The 25,003-nt window shown below is 32.6% G+C and overlaps 1 protein-coding gene across 7 annotated transcripts in view; it reads left to right on the top strand.

Annotated features, from left to right (window-relative positions):
- The window catches only part of GABRA2 (gamma-aminobutyric acid type A receptor alpha2 subunit), a 154,842-nt gene extending 130,171 nt beyond the window's left edge, over positions 1-24,671 (top strand). For 5 of the 7 annotated variants that reach the window (XM_017958675.3, XM_003898645.5, XM_017958673.3 and 2 more), the window contains 3 exons: positions 6,076-6,278; positions 11,832-12,011; positions 17,583-24,671. In XM_017958675.3, coding sequence (XP_017814164.1) covers positions 6,076-6,278; positions 11,832-12,011; positions 17,583-17,879 — 680 coding nt within the window. In that variant the 3' untranslated portion in view covers positions 17,880-24,671. The remainder of the gene's footprint in view (positions 1-6,075; positions 6,279-11,831; positions 12,012-17,582) is intronic. The other 2 variants (XM_003898642.4, XM_009206776.4) reach the window with 1 other exon arrangement.
- The last annotated feature ends 332 nt before the right edge of the window (positions 24,672-25,003 follow it).

Below are 25,003 nucleotides of genomic sequence, written 5' to 3'. Positions count from 1 at the left end.
TGAACTAGAAATAAAGGAAACTCTAAGACATCACAACTGGATATATCATAATAAAACTTTGGAATGCCAAAGGCCAATAGAGAATCTTGAAACAAGCAAATGTTACAAGCAAAGTAACATCTCATATAAAAGGGATTCTCAATATGATTAGCACCTAACAAAAAATCAAAAACCATGGAGACCAGAGGCCATGGGAAGATATTTGAAAATAAAAATATTCAACCTAGAATTATTCATCAAAACTAAAATAAAATATTAAACATTAACTAAAAATTTTGTTTTATATTTATTTATATTTAAATTTATAAATTTATTTTATATTTATTTTAAATATTAAAAATTAAATACAAAATTTAATATTTTATTAAAATAAAATATTAAAATATTAAAATTTTAATATTAAAATAAAATATTAAAAATATTAAAATGAATATAACTAGACAGAAGATCAGCAAAATGTAGAAGACTTGAATAGAGAATACACCAACTACACCAAACGTACTCTGGTCATAAAAAGCGGAATGTACATATTTCTCAAGTGGGCATGAAGCATTCTCTAGGAAGATAATGCATTAGACCATTAAACAAGCCTCAAGAAATTCAAAGATTGAATTATTACAAAGTATGTTCTGACACTACAATAGAATAGAATTAGAAATCAATAAAAAAGTAAATTTGGGAAATTTATAGTATGTAAACATTAAAGAAGACATTTCTAAATAACCATGAAATCAAAGAAGAAATCACAAGAGGTTTTAGAAAATACTTTAAGATTGAATGGAAACAAAAAATAACGTATGTTATGGAAAATGACAAAAGCTTGTTCTTAAAGAGAAATTTGTATCTCTAACCACTTATGTTACGAAGAGAAAAAAAATTCTCAAATCAATAACTTAACCATCTTCCTTGAATGGTAGAAAAGCTAAACCCAAAGCAAGGGGAAGAAAAATAAGAAGTGTTAGAGTAGAGATAAATTGTAGAAAGAACAGAAATAACAAATAGAAAAAATTACCACACAACCATAAGTTGGTTTTTGAGCAGATCAATAGCATTGAGTTACTTTTAGCTACAATGACCAAGAAAAAAAGAGACAAAAATCAAATTACTAAAATTAAGCAAGAAGAGAGGACATCACTTCTGACCATAGAGCAAAAGAAATTTATATAATATATATATATGTGGCAAGGCACAGTGGCTCATGCCTGTAATCACAGCACTTTGGGAGGCCGAGGCGGGTGGATCACTCACTTGAGGCCAGGAGTTTGAGACCAGCCAGGCCAACATGACAAAATCCGTCTCTACTAAAAATATGAAAATTAATTGGGCATGGTGACATGCTCCTGTAATCCCAGCTATTCAGGATGCTGAGGCACAAGAATTGTTTGAACCCAGGAGGTGTAGGTTGCAGTGAGCTAAGATCACATTACTGCATTTGAGCCTGGGTGAAATGTCAAGCAAGACTGACTCAATCTCTCTCTCTCTCTCTCTCTCTCTCTCTCTCTCTGTATCTATATCTGTATCTATATATCTATATCTATATCTATATATAAATTCTGGTAACGATTGTATGCCAAAATTTTAGACAATCTATATTAACTATCTAAATTCCTAGCAATGACACATGACTAAAATTAACTCAAGATTCTGAATAAACCTATGACAAATAAAACTATGAATTTAGTAAACTAAATATTCCAATTAAGAAAACCTCAAGGTCAAATGGCTTCACTGGTGAATTCTCCCAAACATATAAAGAATTAACAACAAACTTTCTCAAAATATTCCAGAAAATACATGAGAAGGAAACATTTCCTGACTCATTTTATAAGGCTGTATTACCAAGACACCAAACTAGAGAAAGAAATCACAATTAAAAACCTACAGATCCATATTCCTTTTAAATATAGATGCAGATGCCCTCAATAAAATACTAGCAAACTAAAATCAGCCATATTTTAAAAGTATTACATAGCATGACAAAGTGGGATTTATCCCAGAAATGCAAGGTTAGATCAGCATACAAAAATCAAATCAATATAATATAGCATATTTATGGAAAATAAAAAAATAAAAATGAAAACAATCATACCTGTAGGTGAAGGATTAAAGTTTCTCCCTAACATCAGAAATAAGACACAGATGTCTGCTTTCACCAATTCTATTCAACGTTATACTACACGTTCTAGGTAGGGCAATTAGGCAAGAAAAACAAATAAAATATGCAGATTGGAAAGGAAGAAGTAAAACTCTCTCTATTTGCATGATCTTATTCATAGAAGACCCTTAACGAACCACGTCAAAATTGTCACAGCTATTAAATTCAGCAAAGGTGCAGGATACAAAATCAACATACAAAAAGTCAGTTGTGTTTTTGTACATAAGCAATGAACAATCTGAACAGAAAGTTAAGAAAGCCATTCCATTTACATTAGCATCTAAACAAATACAATATCTATAAATAAATTTAACCAAGAAGATGAAAGACTTATATATCGAAAACTATAGAATGTTGCTGTATGAAATTAAAGAAGCCCTAAATAAATGGAAATGTTTATTATAGAGAAATAGAGAGAGACAGGAGAGAATGAGAGAAAGAATGATCTAGTGGAAATATATCCTGTGTTCAAAGACTGAAAGACTAAATATCATTAAAATGACATTACTACCAAAATATCATGTGCAGATTCAATTAAATATCTATTAAAATTCCAATGACCTTTTTACAAAACTGAACAAAATGACTATAACAACATACAGAAATGTAAGGGATGCTGAATAGCCAAAACAATCTTGAAGAAAACTAAGACTGATGAATAGGAATAAGAAGGGACTCAAGCTTCTTGATTTCAAAAGTTACTCTAAAGCTAGAGTCATCAAAACAGTGTAAAACTTGACTAAGGATAGATATGTAGATCAATGATATAACATTTGCAGTACAGAGATATCCCACATATCTATGGTCAATTGATTCTCAACAAAGTGTCCAAGATAATTTAATGGGGAAACAAAAGTCTTTTTTCACACATGGTGCTGGGACAACGGGCTATCTATGTGCAAAAGAATGAATTTGGACATCTACCTTACACCACACACAAAAATGAACTCAAAATGGAGCAAAGACTCACTGGTAAGACCTAAAACTCTAAAACTGATAGGAAATATAGGGCTAATTCTTCATGACCTTGGATTAGACGACAGTTTCTTAGGTATGACACAAATTTGTAATGCCCTATATCTTCCACACTATCAGGAGAGTATCAATTTTTAAAAATTTTACTAACATTTTGATGATAATATTGCTTTTAAAGAGCAACTATTTTTGGATTACCTTTACTGTTGCTGCTGATTTATTTTCATTTCCTATATTGAGTGTATATGCATACATATGTACATGTATATGTATATGTATGTATGTACATGTGTATCTGTCTTATATTCTATTCTTTTGTATGAAAGTCTCAAAGGAAAGCAATGTATTCATCAAAACCTTTCACAATTTAGCATGTGCAAACATAATATGTTTCTGTAAATGTGGTTTTTAATAACTCAGCAGCCGGTGAAATAAAGTTCCTTTTTTCTTTCATTCTTACTATTACAATCATAGGGTATTTCTAGATGCATTTACTCATGCTTTACTGGAATTATTGCTATTTTGAATTGCTAACTGTATTGTAAATGAATGAGAATACTGTTTTATTTTTTTTGAAACGGAGTCTCACGTTGTCGCCCAGGCTGGAGTGCAGTGGCGCGATCTCGGCTCACTGCAAGCTCCGCCTCCCGGGTTCACGCCATTCTCCTGCCTCAGCCTCCTGAGTAGCTGGGACTACAGGCGCCCGCCACCGCGCCCGGCTAATTTTTTGTATTTTTAGTAGAGACAGGGTTTCACTGTGGTCTCGATCTCCTGACCTTGTGATCCGCCCGCCTCGGCCTCCCGAAGTGCTGGGATTACAGGCGTGAGCCACCGCGCCCGGCCTGAACCACTCTTTATAAATATTTTCACATATCCCATTGGGCAGACTATTTCTTATTCATCTGTGCCCCTTCTAATTATTAGTCTAGTACATAGCTGGTCCTCAATAAACAACTCATGAATCTTGAAACCAAATGACAAAGGATGCCATAGGTAAGTTAGTCAGAGCCTCAATCAATTTCTATTATTCTTCCCTCTAAGTTAAATATGGGAAATATTTACGCTATAAGACCAATAAATGGGAGGGAAGTATTAGCAAAGATTTGTTTCAATAGAACAAATTGTGAGTTTATATTAGGTAATTCTACCACTGACTATTAACATTTCTATCACAACCCTGTATGGGTGGAATGTGATTGCATAATTAAGCTTGTTTGTAACAGGTTATTAATTTAAAAAAAAAACAACAGGTGCAGTGGCTCATGACTGTAATTCTAGCACTTTGGGAAGCCGGGGAGAGAGGATCACTGAAGCCCCATAGTTTGAGACCAGCGTGGGGAACATAGCGAGACCTCATTCTCTACAAAAAATCAAAAAAATTAGCTGGGTGTGGTGGCGTATGCCTGTGGTCCCAGATATTTGGAAGACTGAGGTGGGAATATCACTTTAAGTCGGGGTGGTCAAGGTTGCAATAAGCTGTAATCATGCCATTGCACTCCAGTCTGGGCAACAGAGCAAGACCCTGTCTCAAAAAATAATAAATAAATAAATAAATAAATAAATAAATAAATAAATAAATTCATGAGTTAAAAAAAAAAAAGAAAAAAAAAGAAAGAAAATACTGTTTTATCCTAAAGGAAAATAAAATACAAAGAACCTTCAAATATGAATGAACATTTCTTTAACATTTTCATATTTTCTTTTAATTTAATGTACCTCCAGTGCACATAATTAAACTTATATTGGATCCCTGACAAAACAGGTTATTGTAATGGTCATTTTGAGGACTTATAATGCAATTTACCTCCTGAATTATTGCCTTATTTTCTCTTATCAATTGTGACTTCCTTACCACTGTCAGAAAAGCTATATGTTAAAAGGAAAGGAAATATATTATTTTAAAACCAAGAAAGTTACAAAATAATTAATTATATTTTATGAGTTTTTGTTTTTAGTGGTTTGGTTCATATTTTATGGATTCTAAGTTATGTTGTAAAAGAAAATTATGTCCTCATAATGCTGAGCAATGCAGAATTATTGATTTAATACTGAAATAGCCAGGCTTGAAGTTTCTTTCTTTCCCCTTCCTTCCTTCCTTCCTTCCTTCCTTCCTTCCTTCCTTCCTTCCTTCCTTCCTTCCTTCCTTCCTTCCATCCTTCTCTTTCTGTTTCTCTCTCTCTCTGTCTGTCTCTCTTTTTTCTTTTTTTGGAGACGGAGTTTTGCTCTGTCGACCAGGCTGGAGTGCAGTGGTGTGATCTTGGCTCACTGCAACCTCTGCCGGTTGAAGCAACTCCCTACCTCAGCCTCCAGAGTAGATGGGATTACAGACGTCCGCCACCATGCCCGGCTAATTTTTGTATTTTTGAAAGAGATGGGGTTTCACTATCTTGGCCAGGCTGGTCTTGAACTTCTGACATTCTGACCCACCCTCCTCAGCCTCAAAGTGCTGGGATTACAGGCGTGAGCCACCGCGCTGAGCCTCTTGAAGTATTTTTAAATCACGGTTCCTTCATGATTACTTCTGTGGGTTATTGGTCCATTGCTTAACATGATTCAAATAAATAATGAACAAATTAATGTGAGGGTTTTACAAGATTTAAAAAATATATATTAATTGTCAATGGGCCCATTTAAAGTGCCTGCTTTTCCTTGAGTAATGCTATACCAGTATCCCAGTCTTTGCTTCAGGAAGAGGAAAAATGATTTCTATACAGAACAAAAGTGGAAACCGAAAATATTTTGAGAGTCATTACATCAAGAAATATCATACCTATTTAAGATAATTAACTTTACACTGTATTCTAGCATTTATTCATTTATTTATTATTTTTTAGTGGATAAGAGTAGCTAAAGCTTTGGAGGATGGGGGCAGAAAGAAAAGCTGCTTCCCATGCTGTCCTGCCAGTAACTATTGATGTTTTTGGTTCCTATCTTTTCTTTTGCAGGAGTAACAACTGTCCTAACAATGACAACTCTAAGCATCAGTGCTCGAAATTCTCTCCCCAAAGTGGCTTATGCGACTGCCATGGACTGGTTTATTGCTGTTTGTTATGCATTTGTGTTCTCAGCCCTAATTGAATTTGCAACTGTTAATTACTTCACCAAAAGAGGATGGGCTTGGGATGGGAAGAGTGTAGTAAATGACAAGGTAAGTGAGAGCTTCCGTGTTATCATTATTAAGAAAATACCCTAATGAATTCAGCTTGTAACAGATATGTTTCTAAAAATTGACATTAAAGACATCCATATATATATGAATTTAAATCACATCAATTTCTTTTAAAGTATTCTCACCTGAAATCCTTTAGGAGTGCTCGTAGTAGTAATACTTCCATTAAAACCACTCCATAGCATCTGTTGAGCTGTATGTGTCAGGCCCTGTGCTAAGTGTTTTACCTATGCTCTCTCACATAATCTTTATAGCATCTTTATGACTGGACTGCCTTCTTCTTCTCATTTTTACTCATGAAGAGTCTGAAACAGTAAAGCTGTTTACTTACCCAAGCTTACACAAATTGTTAGTAAATATACTTGAACCCCGATATACCTGTCTGACTGTTAAGTTCATGGTTTTAACACTACACTGGATTATTATAAAGAGATTGGAAAAAGATAATGGGCATTAGTTTTACTTATTATAGAATTCCAGGCTTTGTCAATGAATTGAGTCCTCTTCACCTGTTCCAATCTCTGTTGATTGATTGCAAAAGCCCATGTAACATTTTTTTAAAAATTTTTTCCCATGTTGTATGGAATAAATATGTCAGTACTGAAATGCCTAGGAATTTTAAATTGCTCAAATGGTCTAAAAGGGAAAAGTTATTTGTTTTTAAGATTAACTTCTTTTGAGATTATTGCTGTCCATATTCAGGTTTCAAGTACTGAATCTAATTAGAGATTTGTGCATTGATATAACAGCTGTTTCCTTTCATACTCTGTAGATTATGTATCTGCCTCAAGAAGAGGCTTAGAATGTATCATAATTATCTATATTCTTAATAATGGTAAAACGTATTCAGAGAATTTCTTTAACATTGTATCAACCTAAATGCTTCTTTTATTAAATTTGGATTAACATACTTGCAGATTTGATTTCTTTTTCAGTTATTTGAATATTTTTTTCATTGCTATGACAATATTACAGTTTAAATATATAAGCAGTAAATGTTATAGTTTAAAAGTCTTGGTCTTTTTCCTTAATTTTTTTAAGCCATAGAAATTTTAATAAGTCTGATGGTTTATTTCATTTTATAAGTTGTATTTTCTCTACTAACAGAGCCAACAAATAAATATTAAAAGGAATCTGGTCAATTTTGTATGCTTAACTTCTGGGCTGTTTCAGCATTTCCATTACATTTTAATATTGATTTATGTTTTCATTGCCCATATGGTGTACTGCTTTTTTATTGATGGTATCTATGCAATTATTTTTTAAGATATATTGGTTACATATGCACCTTCATACTAATTTTTTGGAGATAAAATATTAGACCTTTGTAAATATGTTGCAAAAGACAAATGTTTTGTGCTATGAATTCCCATATGTAAATTTATTGATATATTATTTTAATATTAGAGAGTGCCAAATTGACATTATGAAATGATATGCCTTCTCAACTCTTTACCTTGGAAAACAGAAGTACCTCTAAATGTGAAAAACAAAACAAATAATTGATAATGCTCTGTAAAAGCAATAGCTTACTCCTTGTGAATAGTGGATTTAAGTCTACCCATATGCCAAATTACACATAGCCAGGATAAAGCTATGTCAAAATCACTGAGATTCCAACCTAATTTTCAGGAAAAGAATTAACATTGTTTATGTTATTTTAGTTCTTGTGGTTGACTTCAGGAAAACAATATATCAGGCATTGCTTGTTCTCGTTTCCTTTCCCATAGCTACAGTGCCCAGCACAGTGTCTGGTCCTTAGCAGGCATTTCATAAATATTTATTGTATAAAATAATGAATGAGTTTGTGATCTTAAATCTGACTATGTAATACCAGTGGGAGGACTTCTTTGCCTTCATGGAAAGTTTTGTAAAAAAAAAAATATATATGTATATATATTTATATATATTTTTTTTATCACTGATAATGAATTTATCAGTGGGTTTTCTATCCAATTTCATGATTCAGATGAGTTTGAGAGTTGTTTCATAAACCTACCTTCGGACTAAGAACTAAAATGTCCTTAAAACTAAAAGGAAATCCAGAAGAGTGCCCTAAAGTAGCTTATCTGCTTTTACTTTAATATTCCTTAGTCTTAATTTTTAAGTAGAAAATTATAATTTTCTTTAAATACAGAGTTTTTGTCCACAGGCCGTTTGTAGTGCCCTTTCTGACTAACCAGGCTTATGGAAGTCCTTTTTTGTGTGACATTAGTAAACATGAGCAAATGTGGTTATCTATCAACCCAACGAGCAAATGAAAAGTTCTTTGAAAATTCATAAAATACCAAGTATCAATTTGCCCATAAGAATAATGATTCAGCTACATATTGATATTGTATGTTTTAAGAAAAAGACATTAATCTTTAGCCTGTTTACATGTGGATGGCACACTCAACATATTACATGTAGAATGTGCACTGATACTTAAATTTCGGTTTTGCAAATAAATAAACACTCTCAGTTATATTCATACTACGTTTGAGCTCTATATTAAAAGGCAAAGCTACCTTACTCTGTAGGCTTGGGCAGGATTTTATACTACTTTTAGCCTCAGTTGTGAAATTAGGCAAGAAAACTTTATCATTAGAAAAATACAATGCTGGATCAGATTATCAAACTCCAAATTGTTATGCCTTTCCATATACAAAGGTGTCTATTTATGCAACCCCAGGCTCTTATGGAACCCTTTTTCATATCCAATGTTTTTCCTTTTCTCCTTTTGCTCAATACAAATTCTTTCACCCAGCTCTTTATTTGATCTCTTTCCTTCTTGCTTTCTCAAACCTGTTCCATTACTTATTGTTTTATTATTTTATGTCTTCAAAGCCATCTTATTATTTTCAACTGCCTCCTTTCTTTCAGCTTATGAAGATGCTTAATATGCTTCATTTACCAAGGAGAAAACTTTTTCCAATCCTATGCCACTTTCTTCCCACATCCTCAGTTTCTCGCCTCTTTCTATATTCAAACTTTTTTAAAGCTTTACTTGCAATGTTACCACTTTCAACTTAATTCTCGATCAACTATAATCTAATTTCCTTTTCATTTACTATCTTGTAGCTGAAGAGCACTAATAACCTCCATACTTTAAGATCTGAAAATAATTTTCCTATTTTTCTCAAGGAATCCCCATTAAATTTTTTTTACTGTTATGCTCCAGAATCATTCTTCAGGCCCAGCACAGCAACTTTTTCTCTTCTCTTCCTTCTTAAATCAAACTTCGGAAGATCAGCTTTCCTCCCTCACATCCTGGCAGCTGCCACTATTCTTTTTCTGTTTTTTGATTCTCTGCCAGAGTTCAGAGTGGACCCAGCTTCCCTGGCATCTGTTCTTGTTTATCCCTAAAGACATTTAATTCTGCTTTCTTTAATGCTGTTTTTGTTTTCAGTATTCACTGTGTGATTCTCACTTTAAGAGTTTTACTGACAATGCTTGCATGAATATCTGCAACACTAAGCATACTGTCCCCCCATTTGCCATCCTCAGCACAAATATCAATTCCTCAGGAAATTTCTGTAATTTTTAAATGATGAGGCCTCCATTATAAGTGTGTACAGTACTCGGTTCTTTTGCATTAGAGCCTTTATTGTAGTTTGTAATTGCATGTTTCTGTCTCAGCTCCTTCACTGATTATGAAAATGACCATCTTTGTTTAATACATCACTTCTTTCTGGCATTTTGTACAGGCTCTTACATGTGTTAGGTGCTCAGTAAATATGGTATGATTTAAAAAGGTATTATCCAATCCAAATTTAAAACCCTTGCCTTCATTTCACTATTCAAGGTCATTATCAATAACTATACACCATACCTTTTAACTTACAAGATAGTATATCTAACCTCTTCCTGGAGCATTTCTACCTGAATATAACATCTCAATCTCAATCTCAACATGAACATAACAATATCTGTTTTAGAAAGGATACAAGAAAATTGATTTTATATCTTTCCACTGCCCATACCTAGTTATTCCTCAGTAATTGGTACTTCAGTTAATGCCACAACCTAATCTTACAAGCCAGCAACTTGGAAGTATCGCTCAACATTTAGTCAGTCATTAAACCTTGTCCATTATTTTCCTTACATATCTTAGACCATATTTTCACCATCTCTCATACTTTTTATAGTTTTTATTATTCCTTTATATTTTTAATCGTGTCTTCTTCTTATCTATCTCTACATTACTATCGGAGTTATTCTAAATCATAAATCAGATCATTTAACTAACTCTTCAGTTCTTTAATGAATTATTAAAGACAGTTATTCAAGGAGCTAAGCTAATAGGGCCCAAGTATATAGTTTTCTCTTATGTTTGTTTTTATGATGAATAATAAGGAAGATTTTTATTATGTTTTTACTTCTATGTGCCTGGAATATTTCTATTTTAGGAATGAAAATTGGACAATAAAGTTACTTGGTCAGAATCACACATCTAATAGGTAGTGAATCCAGGATTGAGGATAGATCTAAGTTTCATAGTCATATTATTTCTCTAATCATTACTAGCCACCATCATTTCCCCAAACATCCATGCCTCTACACAGCTCCATAACATTAGACCTCCTGACCCCTCTTGCAATAATATGTCTTCTTCTGCTAACTGACAAACTCCTATTATTTGTTAAGATCTATCTGATTTTACATAATATGAAAACTTTTCAGACTAATGTATTTAACTCCTCTCATTCCCAAAATTGTGTTTTGACACCACTTGGTATGAATTATTTTTACAACATCTCATTACATTATAGTTGTATTGCAAATAAGTCTGTTTCTTGCACTAGTTTACAAGATCTGAGTGGACAATGTTTTGCCTTATTCATCATCATATCTGCTGTTACTTAGCACAGTATTTAGTACATATTTTATTGAATTGATAAAAAATGTATTTACTTTAATTCTTTGAGATTGCTTTCAATTCTAAAGCTGAGTCAGTGAGTCCAAACTGGCTAAGGAAAGTATAGAAAACACTAGATAATAAATTACTCAAAACGTAGACATAGGAACAGAATATCCAAACAGTTATGGAATGTGCTATTGTTTGGAGTCATTTTATTTAATGCATAGAAAACATCATATTTTCAAGTGTATTTATTTATTTATTTGTATTCATAAGGTCCTGCCTTGTTCCAAAGTATTTCAGGCAGTTTATCGAAAGAATGTATTCACTTAAATTATAATTGAATAAAATAGAAATAAAATTAGAAAATCAAGGTGAAAGAAAATAGACTCAAATACATTCATCTTTGGGCTAGCACATTAGCTGCAGTCAATTGCAATAGTAGTTAAGCTTCAAATTCTCAGCTTCTTGGTGACCAAAGTAACACCTTGGGGGAGGGAAGAGTTATTTTTCTTTGGATATATAAATTTTCTCAGAGAAAAACTTGCCTTACTCTGAAATTGCCTTTTGAAAAAATTATCATGTTGGCTTTTTTTTTTTAAATTAGGGGAAGCTGGGTACTGTAGCAAGTGATGTCAATTTTTTCCCAATAAATGCAATAATGGATTTCATATTGATGTTTCTTGTAGTCCCCTTCAATAAAAGCTGAAGGCATTATATTAACATACAACTCAGTGAAAGCAATTCTTCAAGGAGCTAAGCTAATATGGTCCAAGTATATAGCTTTCTCATGGCCCAGTTTATTCCAAGAAAAGACTTTAGAGTACTTAGAGAAGTGGATGGACTGTTTAACCTTCAAAGAATCTTCTGTAAGTATCACTTTTCTCAGTCAGGATGATTAGTAGACAGTTAACAATAGCATTATCTGACCAGTGAGCATGTTGTTATTTTACAAGTAATGGGCTTTCTAGTAGCCGCAATAACTGTAAAAAGGCAACATGAGATGGTAGAAAAAGCATAGATTTATACTTTGGAGACCTGATTTTTTTCTCCAAAGCCTATTATATTTAGTGTTTGAATGAGAGCCCCATTTCTTTATTGTAAGGAACAGTCCCTAAAATTCTTTCTGACTCCAAACCATGTAATTGTTATTTTCATTCAAAGGCCAGGTCACTTTACTCATAGGTGTTTATATGTTAGCTAGAACATTGGCTGAAGTTACTAGCAAATTATTTTCTCTACAACTCATAGGAAGTCAAGATTGTTTTGATACAATGGTGTAAGACATTTTAATTTCTGTAATCCGGATTTTTCCAGACTTCATATTTTAAATATATATCCAAAGACTGCAATAAAGTGATACACTCAAACTATACTTAAGCCTGTTACATGCCATTTTAAAATGGAAAATCAATTTGTGTCGGTTATATTTTTTTTCATTCCACTTCATTGATAACTGAACATTCAACAAACTGTATAACAGCATAGTTTACCCCCACCCAGATAATACATAATATATAATATTTTATGTATATGTAGTTTTGTTTATAAATCAAATCTTCACCTTCTGATATGGGTCTAAATGACAAATAAAACAGCTTCCATAAGCTTTGATTTTTTAAAATTGAGCCTGTTTTATTATTTCCCAGTCTTACACATCTGTAGATGGTGAAATTGAAGACATTCAGGAGACTTACATAATAGAATTGAAGAATAAGCTTTTGAATTCTGTATCAATTGATCCAATAAAGTATTTATTATAGTCTATATAACATGTTATCTTAAGTTATACTTTATAAGTTATATATACATTTTTATCATAGTAAGCATTTTAGTTACATGCCACTAATTTATCATTAAGCAAATGTTTCTGAGCCTGCTCTGAGCCAGGAACTATGCTAGGAGCTCTGCAATACACAGTCTGTGCCTTCAAAGAGCTTGCAATGAAGTGAAAGGAAACACAAAAGTGAAAAAGATACATACATGTTTCATTGTAGAGGCAAGCACCAGGGTCCTGCAGAAAGGCATGAAATGGCAAGGAAGTGCAGGCAGTAGAAAGTGTTATCTCGGTCGACGTGACTCAGAGCTGAATCAGTGTTAGCCTGGTGATAGCAAGGAGGTAACCAGGGGACAATGTGGAGTTAATTATCAGTTCTGGCTGAATTGTGTCACCTGTAGCAAGTTAGGGGTAAAAGTGAGTGTACAGATTTCGGCAAGAAGTGAGAGTGGATGGAAGCTGAGTGCATTTCTGGACATTTTTTGTTTGTTTGTTTTAATTACCTGTGGGACATGTAGGTAGAGAAGTCTAGTGAAACTTAGTGGTTAAGAATTCTGGAGAGATATTGTATCAGTCATTCATGCATAGATTTCAAAAGTCATGAGAATTACTTACAATTAATAGAAAATAGTGTCAGTTTGCCTGCATGATCCCTAGTCTCCTTCCCACTGATCCCATTCTCAACTTGTAACATTACCTTTTTTGAAAATGGACTTCTGAAACACAGTGTATATTTTTGGCTATACCTGGCCTTATTCTCAAAAATGATACGAAGTGGACGATCTAGGTGCCTTAAAGTAGAAATACAGCATGAGATTAGACAATAGGAAGTTAGGCCATCAGAACTATCAGAACTTTTCTAGTTCTCAAAAGAAACAAAAATTTTTGTATAGGAACATGAGTATAAAAAATTCATTTATGAAAATGAGTACTGTTTTTAATTATTAACACAAAGGTTTTCATTGGATTATTTCTCTTCAGGTTCTGAGTGTAAACTAAAAGTTACATTAAATAAAGCAGAATCAGTCATATGGCCCAAGGATTCAGCCTGCTGATGGTCTGGCTTGATCCAAAGCCTGCATGATATTCAAAGAGGTCTCTAGTACGATTTCTCGCAACATAGTTATTTTTAATGGAAGTCGATAGTGAATAGGGCCATGTAATACTTCCCGGTTATCATTTACCTAGGGTATGGACATTCTTTGGTACTATCACTATCAAATCTGGGTCTTATAAAGAATATTAATAATATATATTATCCAGACTTAACTTATAGACTCTGCTTTAGAAGATCTTAGAATTCTAAGTCAGCTATGAATTCAACAGTATTTTTTTCTCCATAAACATGGTTTTAGTTTTAAATAAAGAGAAGCAGTCTGCTTCACTATAGATTTGCAGTTGTTACTTTCAAATGGACTGAGGGGAGTTATTTTCCCCTTTAAAATAAGACTTTGTAAAATTCTGAGCCAGAAAAGCTTTGCTGTGCTGTGGCTAGGAATTCAGAAGATGTAGCACCATAGGAATGCCCTGCCCTTCATTCAGTGAATTGGTAAAAAATTACAGGTGCCAATAACCGGGTTCTTAACTAAAAATGGTACTTATAGCTGTTGTACTTTGCTTACTTGGTCCTGAAAATGGTAGTTTCCAAGTTACAAGAGAACCAAAACCATTACCTTTTTAGGTTCTGAGCCCTACTCTGAAGTTTACACTGATTCAGAGATTAAAGCCATACTTTAAACAATTATGAAAATAAGGTGAATTTTGTCATTTATAGCTGTCAATAAAAATTACAAACATAACTTGAAACAAGTTTTAACACTGCTTATTAAAGAGTCCACAGTGTTAGCATGGAACAAAAAATGCCAACATACAAATATGCAGGGTTGATACTTGGCTGGTATGTGCTGCTTCTCATTTCTAATTGGTCAGAGTATCTGTTCACATTGATTAGTCCCTCTGCTCTAAAGTTTTACAAAGATTTTGTACCTGTATTTCTTGTGCATATATGTGTAATTGAAGGGTATTCGGGGGTGGGGGGGCAAGAAAATATCGGTTAAAATTAGTATAGGGTTTCTAGCTGGAGACTGCTGTTGCAACAAAAGACATTTATATCTTATGTTTCTTTGTCTACATGTCTAAATCCTACACCATAGTTCCTCATCCAACATAAATGTCCTACTTCCATCAAACTTTCCTTGAGTTCTTCAACAAAATATTTGTCTTCTTCAACCTAACACATAATAAATTATATTGCCTTAACATCTTGTATACCAATAATCACTGTCTGGCTTGTAATAGTTATGATTTGCAGCCCACTAGGAGAATATGTGTTTCTCAATGTGGTTAGAATAATATATTCACCCACTCGCTTGTTACAACAGTTTGATATACTTTTAGTATCATTATCTTCCTCTCGTCAAGTTACAAGCTGAAGAAAAATATTAAGGAAATTTCTCAAGGCCCAGATTCTTTATATGTGCAATTTGATATCATTTTAAATTATGTTTCAATTTGGTTCAAATAATAATATAAACACTATGTATTATATACATTATAAGTTGAAAAATCCTTTTTGAAGATTGACCTATTGGTATAAACCTCAACAAGAATATTTTAGGAAAAAGCACACTCCCATATCTCAAACAGCTTACTCAGACAGAAAATCATATGGCATGGTGTTTAAAAGCAGAGGTTTAGAAGTCAGATACATCTAAGTTTGAGTGCTCTTTCGGCCATTTAATACGCAGAGACCCGGTCAAGTCACAAAACTTTTTCAGCCTTCATTTTTGAACTTATATCATGGGGTTAATAAGGGAACTTCCTATCCCGTGGTGAGGTTTGTCAGAGATGTCACCTTGGCTAGCAATCAACCTGACACATTCTAGTGCTCAAAAAGTGTTAGCTATACTTTCCTTATCAGTTTTTCACTTGGACATTATCCTCTATTTGTAACACTGGAAATACTTGCATCATTACTGAAGAAAAGGTATTTTGTAGCTTTTATAAAGTTACAAATGGAGATCTCTCATCCTTCCTTCTTTCATAATTAAGCCAGATCTGGAAGAATGTCAGTAGGGGAAAGAGGAGAGGGAGAAACTCAGGCCAGTGAAAGATGGGTAATCCATGACTGTTTTTAGAATCTCTTGGGCTTTCAGAGCTCCTTTTGTAACTTATTTGAACACTTTGAAAGCTCTTAATTAAAATAACTAAGAGTCGAAATATGATTGTTGACCAATTTGTCCTCTCTGTTGCTTTACACATTGCTCACTATTTTGGCTAATTCACTGCTGTCTCAATTTACTTTGTATTTAAGTAACTAACAATATATTTACATTAGTAAAGAAACAGATAAATACTATTTATATTTTCATTTTATTAAATGAATTATATATTATTTCACTGACGTATTATCTGGCTAACTTGTGGAAGGCTTCATGCTAAGTGCTAAGATTGCAAAGGTGAACAAGACAGAAGCAGCACCAGCCTTCGTTGAATGAGAAAGCAAGATGCCAATCGAATAAACACATGACTAAGAAATAACACATTTTGAAAAATGTTATAATGGAAACAAATTAGGGTGTTATGAATGAGCATATATGGGGAGCAAAGATATGTTTAGTTAGGGTGGCCTTAAGAAAGTCCTGTCTTAGGAAATGGCATTTAAACCAAGACCAAAATAAGAGTAGGAATTGGTGGTCATGTGAAAAATGGGTTGGGGAGAAGGTATTCCAGGTTTTCAAAACTGAGGTCTTCTGGGCTGGGGAACTATCATGTTGAAAAAAGCATGGCACCAAAGCAAGAAAGTATTTTGAAAACTGAGGTTATTTCAGGGGAACCAGTAGGTAATGAGCAAAAGAAAGAAGCCATTGTAAAAAATGTTGTTTCCATTCTAAGTTCCATGAAATAGTCTTTAAGGGATGTAAGCATAGAAGTTAAGTGATCCAATTTATGTCTTAACAAAAAGATTCTTTTGGCTTTAATGTGTCTAATGGTTGGACAAAAGCAAGCCAAGCTAGGACACAAAGTGCAGGCAGGAGATAATAGTGACTGAGACCAGAGTTTGTGATAACGGAACTAGAGATTATAAAGAGAAACCGGATGAGCTAAGCAAAAATCCAAGACTTTGTATTTTATTCTTCTTCTATGTTTCTAGGATTTGTTGCACTGCCATCTTCATAAGGTTATGATTTCCCATTATCTGAGTAAAGCATTGCTATATGACTTTGACGTGAGGTGGGAGGGAATCCTGTTACGAAGCTAGAAATGTGGGATCATTCATTGTAGATTATCATTCCTCTTGTTAAAATATTTCTACATTTCAGTTATTCAGTCATTCATTTGACAAATGCTTGACTGGCTCATGAGAAAAGAAAAGTTATATTGATTTTTAAACTTGTACTTTCCATTGTTTATTTTCCATGTCAACCCACAACCAAAATGATTCTCCAGGAAAGTGGTACCATTAATTTTACTCTGGGGGTTTTCTCACCCTAATGGATTTTTAATTTAATAAATACCTTTATTTATTTTCCTAATTTCTGGATTTTTCTAATGCATGATCATTTGTATTAGGATACTTTCCTTCAGAATTTGAAGTGGACTTTAGAAAATGTTAAGTTGCAAACTCAACTCACACTCTGTTAATTTTTGTATTTTTCAATAGAAAAAAGAAAAGGCTTCCGTTATGATACAGAACAATGCTTATGCAGTGGCTGTTGCCAATTATGCCCCGAATCTTTCAAAAGATCCAGTTCTTTCCACCATCTCCAAGAGCGCAACCACGCCAGAACCCAACAAGAAGCCGGAAAACAAGCCAGCTGAAGCCAAGAAAACTTTTAACAGTGTTAGCAAAATTGACAGAATGTCCAGAATAGTTTTTCCAGTTTTGTTTGGTACATTTAATTTAGTTTACTGGGCTACATATTTAAACAGAGAACCTGTATTAGGGGTCAGTCCTTGAATTGAGACCCATGTTATATTTGGGATGTATAGCAACATTAAATTTGGTTTGTTTTGCTATGTACAGTCTGACTAATAACTGCTAATTTGTGATCCAACATGTACAGTATGTATATAGTGACATAGCTTACTAGTAGACCTTTAATGGAGACATGCATTTGCTAACTCATGGAACTGCAGATGGAAAACACTCCATGCCAAAACAGCCATTGCCTTTTTAAAAGATTTACCCTAGGACCTGATTTAAAGTGAATTTCAGGTGACCTGATTTATTTCCTATTCTTCTAATAGAGATGAAAATGGGGATCCTGTACGACCTTTTGTGGACCCTTTTGGTTTAGCTCTTAAATAGGAGTATTTTCTACTGTTGCTTGATTATGATGGACGATAACATTGTCATTTCTAGATGAATTATTTGAAGTAACAAACATTGTATCTGCAACATCAGCTCCGTTCATGAATGCTCAGAGTCCCTGCTAATGTAACTGGAAGCTTGGCACACATAAGAAAAACTGGAGATTTGAAATCAGCTTTTAATTACTCTGTATAGTATCTATAGCCATGAACATATTACAGCATGACAAGCTCAAATAATTTTGAGTCAGCCCGACAGGATGTTAATTATGCCTACGATTTAGTAACTATTGGAGTGTCATTGTCATTACACTTTTAGCTTCAGAGTTTATTTGAAAGTAATAATTGAAATCCTACAATTAATTTTAGTCATTGGATACTACCTTAATTTTAAAAAAAGAAAATAAATGTGTCTTAATCTTTCCAGGTATGTGTTGTATTGAAATTGATCAGCTAAATTTTACTGGTGCTGGAGACTGGAAAAAGCATCCAGTTTGGTTGCTGTGGAGCAACATGCATATTGGATTAGAAAATTGTGCCAAAAACTCCCACTGATGAGCATTCACAGGTGCCCCGCACTATGGCAAGCACTTACATGATACTCCTCTTTCCTGTTTACTGCAAATTCTGCCTTAAGGCTTCTTTTCAGGACTCAGAAGCCACTAATTATAAAGGAAAGGGCAGTTAATTGGCACATTTTTCTCTTGTGAAAGCAGTTCTTTCAGATAAGAATTAATGTAAATCTGCTTTTGTAAATTGCAACTTTAAATTTCACTGACTCAAATTTACAACAGCTTTGTATACCAGAAGAGGTTTTGGTAAGGGTTGAACATTTTTACACTGCAGCTTTAAAACATTGCCAATAGATTGTGGATTATTTCACGTGCACAAACATAAACACACACACACGCACACACATACTACACACACACACTCCTAAATTAGAAACCACAACTTTAAATTTTATATAAGTACTAGCTATTAATGGGTAAAATTCATTTTTCTTTTAATATTTTAAAATATTATTTATGCCCCTGAAATATACTAATACAAGTTAAAAATTGTGTATTATGCCTAGATTCAAAGTTTTTGGCAAACCTCAGATACTTTTGATTGACACATATATTAGCAGTTATTAGTTGACTTCTACCAATATATGCACCTTTACGATGGTGTTTTTGTAGAAACATAAGTAGTCAAATAGTAACATTTATTGCAGTTTTGTACAGTATTTGAGCATAGTGCATAAATAGGTATGTTAATAAAATCAATAAAAGGAGTATCTATGGAAATAAGGAAAATCTCAACAAAAATTGCTATTCCTTTGCCTCATTTTTAAAATTTTCTTTGTTTCAACGTGATTCTATTATATGCTTTGCATGATTGTATAAAACCAAGGTCACAAATGCAACTTATTAACGGAATTTGCCAAGAAGACAACGTTGACATTAAAAATTCCCTCACAAAAGGTAATCCATAATCCTTCATAAACTAAAATTGTTACATGAGCCAATAAATGTATTTCTTTAATTCCCTTCCAGTAACACCTTCTTTGTCACCTAGTTTTAAAATGTGCACTTTATTCATACATTGAAATAGAAGATATCCTGTTTTCTTATACTTTTAAATACAGCATAGTTCTTCTGTATAGTTTAGGGATGTGTGCAATTGTATGAGAAAGTACACAATGCTAGAAGGCAAACAATGAAACTGCTCTATATGGTATGCATTATTAGATACTTTAAGAATATTTTGCTTGTAAAGTCCACATTGCCCCCTTAATGTCTGACTATAAGTTATAAATTTATAAATATGTGTATATGTAAAAACCATTGTAAATAACAGTTTCTGTATGACCACAGAAAAGACTCATCTATACTTTGGGCAAAGAGCTGCTACTATATTGATGGCACCAGTATTATTAGCACTTGTGGCAGATCGAACAGGAAACTTATTGCTGTTACTCTTTTTTTTAATTTCAGTTAAAATTTTATTTGAGTGCAATGACATTCTGGCAGTTTAGATTTTTCAGTGATGGGGATCAGAATTCTCCGTTATTTCTTTAAACTTTGGTGTACTTTTTACATATTTCTTCTTCTTTCAATGTTTAAATAAATTAAAAGGAGCTTCTGCTCTTGTGGGGAGACTAGGGATGCTCCATGGAAATTGCTTTTAAATTATAGAACAAGATTCTTAACAATTATTCTCCTTTCCATGAACCAATTTAAAAACAAATTTAAAAGGATATTAATTTATCACAATAAGGCCAATTTTTCAGGAAATACATTTTATATATACTAACACTGATTTCTTTGGCCCATAAGATTATACCTATTTTATGCAGTTGTACAATTACATAAAGAGTTATGGTATGTATAAAATGTAGATAACTACATGTACATATATAGAGATATAATCTCATTATTTTATAGCTACTACTCTGATTTAACTAATATTTATTCAAAAATATTTTTTACTTCCTCTGCCATGCCTTGTAATTGGTGTTGATATCACTCATGTCATACTCACTGAATTTAGTTGAAATTTTAAGTGCATCTCATTCTTATAATGACTTGAAATGAAAGACTACATAAAACATGTAAATTAATTTAGTACTGGGAGTTCTTTAATGATGCCACTAATGTGCTAAGATGGGTGGCTGTTTTTCTCTTTTCTCCTGTTTATGTTCCTATATGTTTGACTATAAAATGGAACAAATATAACCATTTAATAATTTTTTAAAACTTTAGTGATTTTATTAAGTGCCAATCTTAATGTTTAGAAATGTTTTCAGGGATCTCTCTGTTTTGAATTTATCTCAGGTTTGGATAAATGATCCCCTTGAGCCATGTTTCTAATTTTTTTTTCTTAAATAGTTCATAGTTTATTTTTAAAAACAACGCAGAATCTATTATTTTACTCTCATTATTTCATATGTATAATTTGCATTTATGTGGCTCTTTTCGAATTCCTGGTTGAGGGACACAAACCCTGCCATGATATAATCATGGATTCTAGAAGAGCACCAAAGCTTTATAGGTACTTTACTTTGGCACGGCCTGTCATCACTCCAATGAAAGAAGAAAGGAAGTAGCTCAAGTCACCTCCTGCACTGTCATGGTTCTTCGGCATCCATTAGTAATTTGTTTAATATATTCTATGCCTGATGCCCTCAGACACATGTCTGTGAAACACAGATATATTTATTACCTACTTGGAAATATCAGGTTATGTTAATAGATTTACTAAACAGATTATTCTGGTTATTAGTCTCCTGGCACACCTACATTCATCTGCATATTTTTGAAGCAATGGCCAAATTTTTTATTATATGAAAAGATTCAGAATTTCAAGGGGATCAGTACCCGACCCACTGCTATCCTATAGTGCCATTTATTTTCCTTTTAATTGAGGTACCATAGGCACCTCGTGCTTCCCTTTTATTAATTTAAACTACCCAGAAGTGTAAGATTTTAACTGGGGAGGGGTGCAGTTATTTTTGACATCTGCATCCTTGAGAAACGTGGACACTACACCAAAACCACTTGTAACAGTGTGGAGAAGACAAGTTATATTTTTATCCACTGAATTCATGCTTTAAAAATTAAAGTAAATATTTAATATAATTATTTAATATCCATATTTTCCTATTAAAATTTATGTTAAAGTTATTAATATTTTCCATCAGTATTTAAGAGCTCAGAATTATTGAAAAGAAGAACCTACAGGAAACGTGAGGTTGTTGTTAATTAAACCAAGTAAGCATTTTTCCCTTTTTAACTTCTGAGAAAATAGATAAATTTTACATATGTAGACACACAAATATTCTAAGAGCCGTTATTCTATTGTAGATAAATTATACAAAAGTAGACAAACAAATATTTTAAAAGTCATTATTCTATCATAGCATCATAATGAAAATACTAAAGTAGAGAAAGTTCATGTGAAATCCATTTGGGAAGGTAATAAATTATTCAATATCTACTTATAAATATTATATATCATAATTTTGTTTTTTTGCTAAAATTCTTAATTATCAACATATCTAGATCACTGTGTCTCCAATCTTGTTAAGTTGAAATATTCTATTTTTATTTGTTTATATATGAAGAAAAACTTATACAGGTAATTATACATCCCACCTCAAACTACTCAATGATGCATTTAATACATAACATTACCTAATATTGCCAATAGGAAAGAATAATTAACAGGTTTATGTTTCAGCTTACAGTAATGTTCCCAAAGATCTTTTAATAAGGTCTTAGCTGTGTGTGTCAGTGATTTGTGTGTGTTTGTGAGTGTGTATGTGTGTAATTCCTAGGTATGTTTGGAATAATATTTTAAGAAATTTGAATAAATTTATGAAATCTAAACAATTTGTTTTATTGATGGATCCTATCACAAATTCAGCTCTTATTAAACTAGCAGTTAGCTTACACAATATAATACCTTTTTCAGTAAATCCATAACAAACTTATTAATTACAATTAGGTTTGAGCTATGCATATGGCTAAAAATATCTTTTCTATGTTGGTGTAAACATTTTTGAATGTATTTCTAGTTTTTTTTTTTTTTTTTTTTTGAAAAAAGATTGAATTCAAAATGATCTTGCAATTCTGCTTAATGAGATAGAATAGAAACATCTTTGAATGCCAGATCTCTCAATGGAGGTTTGTGTAAGCTCTTTTAAAAGTTAAATATCTGGTTATTTACAAATACAAAGTTATGTATATTCATTACTGGTTTGTTTCATACCTTACTTTTTGAATTGGAATGGTTCAGTCTTACAGAGAGCCCATCACATACTAGTCAATGTTCTAAGTTTTTTATGCATATTAGTTCATTCAGTCCTCACAACAGCCATCATCACTGTGTGATTCTTGAAGCTCTGGAAATCTAGAATTTCTGTATAGTACACCAACATGCCAGTTTATGTATATTATTGGAAGAGTAAACAAAACAAACAAAAAACCCCCGAAAATTTGCATTTTTTCTTTGCTTTAATTCAAATTTATATTTATGCCTTTTGGGGAATATTCATTCAATAAGGAAGCCATTACATGGTTTTCTACACAACAAAACAAACAAGTAAAAAACAAACACTAAACAATAAAACCGTACTGTACAGTAAGCAATACCCATTTTTGTGACGCTAGCTATTTACTAACGTTCGTGCAATTTAGTTTCTGGGAATATATTGCAGTTTTCTTTTTTGGTTCACAAGGAATGATCATGTATTAAAAATGATTAATGTTGATTAAGCAAAACTAAGCACTTCCTTCATTTCTTTTTTTTTTTTTCCCCTAGTTTTGCCAGTTTTATTAGTGGTTGGAGAGATTTGTTTTCATTTGCCATATTGTTGGTTTCATAACATTTAATCTCATTGGACTTCAAGGATTACGTATTGATTTCATCACTTTGTTGTAAGCTACAGTTTATAGAATGAGGCCTGAAATGATTCCAATGGATGCCTTTGGTGGGATTGTAATTGTTCAATTAGCTTACTAGGTTTGAAAATGTCAGTTTTCCATGCTTCTTTTTAGAAGACTTTACCATAACATAATGCCAAATGCAAACTATATTGCATTGGCTATATAAACTATATTATTGGCTATACATGAATATTTCCAACAAAGTTTATTTGTAAAAACAACTGATGCTAAGAAATCAAGAGTTAGTTGCAGAATTACTTTAGAAATAGTACTGATAGATTTGTTCACAATTTATTTTTAACATATTCGACATAGTCATTGAAGCAATTGTGCTTTAAATTGATCATAATGTGTAAAAAGGTGTAATGTATAATTAGAAAGATACAAGTAAAACTCAATTATTGAGTCACAATTTTCATGAATTAAACTTTACCATCCACAGATAAGTCCTTATTGCTTGTTAATCTGGGATGCCTGCACTACACTTGATTTTAAAATTGTTGGTCTTCTATACATTTTCAAGATTTTCCTGAGCAGATACAAATTCAGGTTTTGATGTGCTTCAAACTAAGGAACATCACCTTTCATTAAATGTGTACAGTAGTTGTGATGTGAGTGAAAACTTTAAAAAATGTCATACTTATTGCTACATTTGAATACAAAATAAAAGGAATAAAGTATTTTCCCTTTGCTACAAATTAATAATACAATCACATGCATAGAGAATGTGAAGAACTTCCAACACCAAACTTTGATATTCACATTATGTGAAATTCGAAATTTTCTGGGTGACAGTATACTTATTGGTAGGTTTTCTGGTTCAAGAAAATAACTCAAGAACTAACAATATTTGTAATTGTGACCTTGTTGTAATTGGGAAAAGCCACTAGTTGATCATATGACCTTTATTGAATATGTCATGCTTGCTGTTTAAAAAATTCCTAACTAATCACATGTAAATTAATGCTAAACAACTTTTTTGTATTAAAAATAATTTAAATATATTTGATCTGCAAATTGTGTTTTTTATACTCTATTACATCTTTGCTTACAATAATTGAATTTATTGTGAATGTGGCTTTTATATATTGGGATATAAAATGATATTTTGTAATAGCAGTTTTAAAAGTTGTCAGTTTCTTCAACTTCTCTTTAAGATAAAAAGCTGTAGGGTGACAGGAAAAGCATAAACATACCCTAAAATTCGGGGAGGAATCATATATTGCTAATGTTCATCTCTTCAACACTTTAAGAAAGTGGAAAGCAGAAGCTCACCCAGAAAATTGGCTACCTGCTATTATATAAAAGTGTCACATTTACATGAAGCTATTAAATA

The sequence above is a fragment of the Papio anubis genome, chromosome 3, assembly GCF_008728515.1.
Source record: "Papio anubis isolate 15944 chromosome 3, Panubis1.0, whole genome shotgun sequence".
NCBI lineage: Eukaryota > Metazoa > Chordata > Mammalia > Primates > Cercopithecidae > Papio > Papio anubis.
This window is presented reverse-complemented; position numbering and strand designations above follow the sequence as displayed.